The sequence below is a fragment of the Pseudopodoces humilis genome, chromosome 10 (assembly GCF_049639895.1).
Source record: "Pseudopodoces humilis isolate 2021_Gansu_Grassland_sample_001 chromosome 10, ASM4963989v1, whole genome shotgun sequence".
NCBI classification, from domain to species: domain Eukaryota; kingdom Metazoa; phylum Chordata; class Aves; order Passeriformes; family Paridae; genus Pseudopodoces; species Pseudopodoces humilis.
In genome coordinates, this window is record NC_142209.1 from 20,501,311 (window position 1) to 20,507,340 (window position 6,030).

General features: G+C 46.7%; 1 protein-coding gene across 3 annotated transcripts in view; it reads right to left on the reverse strand.

The window, feature by feature from the left end:
- Positions 1-5,738, reverse strand: part of ST6GALNAC5 (ST6 N-acetylgalactosaminide alpha-2,6-sialyltransferase 5) — a 68,719-nt gene extending 62,981 nt beyond the window's left edge. For 2 of the 3 annotated variants that reach the window (XM_005521278.2, XM_088060442.1), the window contains exons 1-2: positions 5,515-5,738; positions 4,657-4,878 (exon numbers count right to left, since the gene is read on the reverse strand). In XM_005521278.2, the coding sequence (XP_005521335.1) occupies positions 4,657-4,878; positions 5,515-5,580 (288 nt within the window). In that variant the 5' untranslated portion in view covers positions 5,581-5,738. Of the gene's footprint in view, positions 1-4,656; positions 4,879-5,094; positions 5,144-5,514 lie in introns of those variants that run through there. The other variant, XM_088060441.1, reaches the window with a different exon arrangement.
- Between the last annotated feature and the right edge of the window lie 292 nt (positions 5,739-6,030).

Sequence of the window (6,030 nt, forward strand, 5' to 3'; positions counted from 1 at the left end):
CAAATCCTTAATTGCATAATAAAGTTTGTGTTCCTTCCTTTGCAGGTAAGAATTTCAGGGGCAAATTAGGAACATGTCATGAAATCATGGTACGTGGTTTACTTAACTCTGTGGGCTTGATCCCATCTCAGGCAAGACAAGCTGTTCGGCTGTAAGATACATTATGGTTCTGTGATAAATTTAAAAAACACTAGAATCTTCAAAATAATTTGATTCCTTCTCATCTCTATGTTTAATTATGAAGGCTGGTTTAGTGAAGCCCCTCAAAACTATCCAGCCCCAAACGTCAATGGTTTAATGAGGCAAAAATTCAAATTCCAAACTCATTTGACTTAATAATTACTAAAAATAATATAAAATATGGCAAGATTCCCACCTGATTTTAAGTGCACAAAGTTTATTATCCTAAAAAAAAATAGTTTCATCCAAGAGCAACTTTTTGCAACTCAGAGATTAAGGAGCTATAGCAGCACTATTTGCAGAATGACTCTTCCTCAAACACTTCATTAACTACACATTCTCTGATCTGCATTAATTTAGAGGGATCACCAAGATTTCTTTGCATATGATAACTCACATTATCATAAATTAAGAAATCATGGTGATCACTTAAATTATCATGTTGATCTCAATTCGCTCTTAAGGTATTTTAAAGTGTTTCTAATAAATCATACATTTTGACTGCAGGATTGATTTTAATTTTTTTTTATTTTCTAAGAAACAAAATCCTTGATGGCTTGAAATATTATTCAATTACATATGTGACAAACTCATATTTTATTTGCAGCACCAACTGTTGAGTCAATACTGGGTAAAAAGCTTTTTAACTATCCAGAGACATGTTCTCACATACACCTCAGAATCATAATATAATGGTTAAATATTTATTTCTTGCAAGTTCTGGGATAGTGCTACATTTCCTACTTTCATTAACATTCTCTTATTTGTATGCAGTAATTGCTTTAAAAATATTAGCATTGTAATTTCTTGCTAGCAGTATGATAAATCAACAAAAAGGCTTATCCCCATTCCTCCTCACAGAAGAGTGTGATTCTGCTTCCCTCAATGCCAGTGACAAAACCTCTTTAATTTCAGGATACCACTCAAAGAACTAATAAAAGATGTCGCTTTGACAGTGTAGGACTCCTGTCCTTTCTAACTGCAGAGCAGATGCAGTAGCTAAAAAGTGCTACACTTAATGTGCCTCTGGAGGAAGCAACAGTTCCTCAAAGTAGAAGCCACCACTTCTTCACTTTCAGTCCTTGACCTCTCAATAATAGCTATCAGCAAACCATATTTTCTGTTCAAAATGTGAGGGTTTTTTTTAGGATACAACATCTGGCAATTGGGAACAAAAAGAGATACCATTTATTCATTTCAAACATCCATCAACAATGTCAACTGCTGTTGCTCTGGGACAAGCAGAGGTGAAATGACAAGAACACACTTTCATCTCTGAATTCACGGCATTTCTAATTTTTTTTTTTGCTCCAAGAATTCAGCTCAACAAAAATTAAGTACGCACTGCTAAACTGTGGAAGGCTACTAAAGTTAAGTGCAGGGGTTCTGATCTCTGATGCTTGACTCTTGGAAAAATGGGCTTGCAGAAATGATGAAGGAAAAGACTAGAAAGTCCTGCAAAAAACCTCTTCAACACAGTAAAAAAAAAAATGACATCTTTTACTGTATTCTCAGAGACTGCCTGCTTATCTTGACAGTATGGATGAGGAACTACAATTCTTACTGAATATAAAATAAAAGGAGAAAAATAATTGGTAATTACAATATTGCAGGCTATATTTAAAAATCATTGTTACTTAGTACTAAGTGCCCAGATTTTCTGGCAAGTAGTCTCCATACATGATCATCCAGCACCACTGAATGAGGTGTATTGCTAGTAGCGACAGACATTTGTCATACATGATATTTCACAACTAGAACAATTGTTGAATTTTATCGCTGAAGAGAAACATCTTTACTTCCACATACTTAGCTTGTGTGTCAATACTCGCACTGTGATTATGGATTAATAACTTCAGAAACTGTCATACAGCCTCTACGTATATGTGCAGACTTACTTTCATTAAAGTAGGTACAACACCATGTTGTACCCATACATGAATATGAAAGGAGATTTTCCTGTTAAAGCAAATTATGGGATCCAGAAACAAGCACAAGAATGATCCAGACATTCGGTCTACTGCTATCTGTCATTCATGCATGAACACATACCAAGGATGAATTTTGTATAATGGTCATTCAGCTTCAGGTCATTCAACCTGACAGATAATTCCAAGATTCTATATGGGAAATTAAGGAAGCTATACGGTGAAAAATCTACCATTCATTGTCATTTCACACCATCACCTCTGTGCTATCAAAATAACATGTACCATTGCTGAACTCATTCCTGCCTTACCTTCACAAGCCTGTTGTTCTCAAACAACAGATACCTCCCATCTCCTTCCAGACCTCCCAGTCTCTTCAAATATCATGTCCCTTTCACAGCTACAGAATTTTACCTTGCTCTCTTCTTGCAGCTCTCTTCACATTCTTGAAAACCTCCCCAACTCCCTCATTTCATTTGCTATTCAAGCTGTCTTCTCTGCAGTTTGCAGTGTCCCACCCAAACCACATGTTCTCTGAACGTGTCTCACCATTCCTCAGTTCTTGCTATCTCTCTCCCTATTCTTACCATCACCAATCCTGCACCCTTCTTTTTCCAAACCATGAATTCCTGCGATTTTTTGCATTCTCTATTTTTATTATGCATGAAACCTATGTATTCTGGGATTGTAAATCCATGACAAGTACATGGACTACCAAATTGTATTACAAAAATAAATACATAATTAAGAGACAAAAGTCCCTTTCTCCCCAGTCTCCTTTAGGGTAATGCAGTGTTCCCACTGCTCTGTATACCATAATGGCATAGCTCTCTGCATGATCTCATGTGCATTAAAATAAGACAAAGCAAGCTGGGAACACAGCAGGGATAGCAGAATATTCTTTTTGACCCACAGAAGTTAGGTGGAAAAGTTATTAAGCCTTCAGCAGATTATTACTGTGAGGCATGAGCTGTGTGAAATGAAATTCAGAAATGAAGTATCTGTGGCGTTTGGGCTATATTACAATATATTAAAAAGCCAAAGGATCACCTTTCTCCGAAACACAGGGAAACATTAAAATTACCCTGGAAAATAATAGAACAGTGATTTTAAGTATGGCCTGTTAATGAGAGCTGTTTGTGAGCCTGGAGAAATCAGTATGAGGTGTTATCAGAACTAGAAGGCTACTCACACATGCATCCCATAAAACCCACAGAAGTCTTTTTGATTACTTGCTGCATATAAAAACCATGTGCACGTATATCCACACCTATCACTACAGTCATGTCCAAGAAGAACAAAAGAATTACAAGAGTGCACATCAGACAGTAGGAAGCCCAAGGCCAAACTCGCTTTTTCTATAGACATTACATTTGAGAATTTCCAGAACAACCATGTAAGAAAGCAAATAAAGCCTACAAGGCACCATCATGTGCTATTTTTCTGTGTTAAGAGGCCTACAGATAACTCTTGCATAGAAAGTTATGCCAGAAGGAACAATAAAAATCTCTGTATATCAAAGTCACTAGTCTTCACACAGTACCTCTAAACTGAGCCCAGTAACTCATTTGACAACATATCTTTCAGAAGGTTGTCAGTCTGGATGTGAAAACCTAAGAAAGTTGTGAATCCTCATTTCTCTTGCTTATTTTCTGAAGTAAATTTTTACTGTAAAATGTGTGTGCACTAAACAATATCTGGGGTTTTGGAAGAGGAAGACCTTGGAATTTCCAGGTGAAAGCAACAAACCAAACACCATCCAAAAAGCAGAGGAATCTGCCTTCTGAGAAAATTACTGAAGCTTGATTATTTCTCTGGCATGGATGTGCCACCTTGCTCACTTTATGTCACTACATCTGTCCTGTGAGTTATCAAAGCTTAGTCTGCCTATCTCTGGTAAACAAGTATTATAGTCTGACAATACAGCCTGGTAATTCCTCTGTCAAGGGGAGGGACATAATTTTGTTCACCATTAAAGAAGTGCCCCCAATTTCTAGAGTGGAAACTACGGGTGACAACTTCTGCTTCCCAGAAGGGAGATGAAAAGGTCATTTGTGCAGGAGACTTTTATTTTTCCTATGACAAAATTAGCTAAGAATAAACACCTACCTATTGACTTTGCCCTCCAGTAAATAAACCTCATTCTTTAACCCTTAATAATATCATCATAAACATACATTTGTACTGTACCTAGAGCATACAGCATTACAAACATAGCACTTCACCCTTCCCCCGCTTCTGCTGTGCAAGGGAGAAGAGAAGCAGCGGCACAAACGCCCAACCTCGGACTGGAGCCCGGCTCCTGACCCCGGTAATTCCTGCCCCCGGGCCAGGCGCGATGGCACCCGGAGGCCGCTTAAGCCAACCTCGACAGCGAGGCAGGCAGGGCACGCCGACCCCGCCGAGGGGAACGGGGCATGTCACGGGGGGCAGAAGGGAGAGCTCGGCAGGCTCGGGGTCGGAGCCTCCCGAGGGAGGCCGGGGCAGCGCGGGGTACCGGCTGCTCCGGGGCCGGGAGGGAGGGGCGGTCCCGCGGCCGGTGGCTCACCTTGTGCTCCAGGACGCTGATGTAGCCCTCCAGGAGGCCGGCCCCGACGGGCAGAGCTGGGTGGCGCTGGCCGCGTTCCGGTGGGCGGCTGGGCACCGCCGCCACCTGCTGCTGCCGCCGCCGCGCCTCCGGGTGGCCCCCGCCGATGCCGATGCCGCCGTACATGAGCAACAAGCTGGTGCACATGGTGGTGAGAGCCAGGCAGACGGCCAGCCCGTGGCGCTGCGGGGGGCAGAGAGAGAGCCGGCTCAGCGGGCTCCCCCCGCCGCGGGGCTCGGCGGGGCGCGCCGCTTCCCCGCCGGCGCACCCGCAAGTTTCACCCACCAGACACCCGGCAGAAGTGCGAGAAGAGAACTGGGGAAGCCCCTCCATCCTCCTCTCTGCCCCCTCGCCAGCCCGCTCCCGTGCCTCCCTCCTTCCCCAGCCCTGCTTCCTCACCTCTTCTCCCCTCCGTGCGTCCGGCTACCCCGCGCCTCTCATTCCCGTGCCGCCGTCCCCCTTTGGGCATCTCATTCGTGCATTTTAACGAGTGTTGGGGACTGTAGCGCTTCCCCCCGCCCAGCTACCTCCAGCCTCGTCCTTTAAGCAGATCGGTTTTCTGTACGCTCCTTAAAACGCACACACACGCAAAAACCCCCAAACCACCAGCAACACGAATAAAAGAAAGCAGGCGGAAAGTTCTTGGCCGCCGCCACCAAGGTTTGACCGCCTTCGCGCGATGCCGGAGAGCCGCGGGGATGCAGCCCGGCGAAGGCTGGAGCGTGTGCACGGTGCCCGGGGCAGCTCCGCTCCGCGCCGCTCCCCTGCTCTTCTCCCCGCCGCCGGAGCCGGGATGAGCCGTGCCAACAATGCACTTACCATCAGGGTCTTCATTTTGTGCGCCTCCCGGCCGCCAGTCCTCCCGCTCCCCGCTAGGCTCAGCATGGCGGGGAAGCCGCAGACATGGCTCGGCCAGGGAAGCGCCGCCGTGGCGGGGATTAGGGGGGAATTACACTCGGCCGGACCCTCGGAGCCTGCCAGAGCCGGGTCCTCGGCTGCCCCGCCTGCCTCCGCCTCCGCCCCCGCCTCCTGCTGCCGGCGCAGCGGCGACTTCAGGGCAGGTGGAAGTTAACTTCTGCCTCCCGCTCGGGCGCTGCTCCGCTGGCGAGCCCGCGGCGCGGCGGGGCGGCAGCAGCGGGAACGCCGCGGGCACCGGGCGGGCACCGGGCGGGCACCGGGCGGGCACCGGGCGGGCACCGGGCGGGCACCGGGCGGGCACCGGGCGGGCACCGGGCGGGCACCGGGCGGGCACCGGGCGGGCGGCGCCTCTCCAGCCCCGAGCGAGCAGGAGTAGAGACAGGAGCTCCTTTCCTCCCTCCCTCCCTCCCTCCCTCC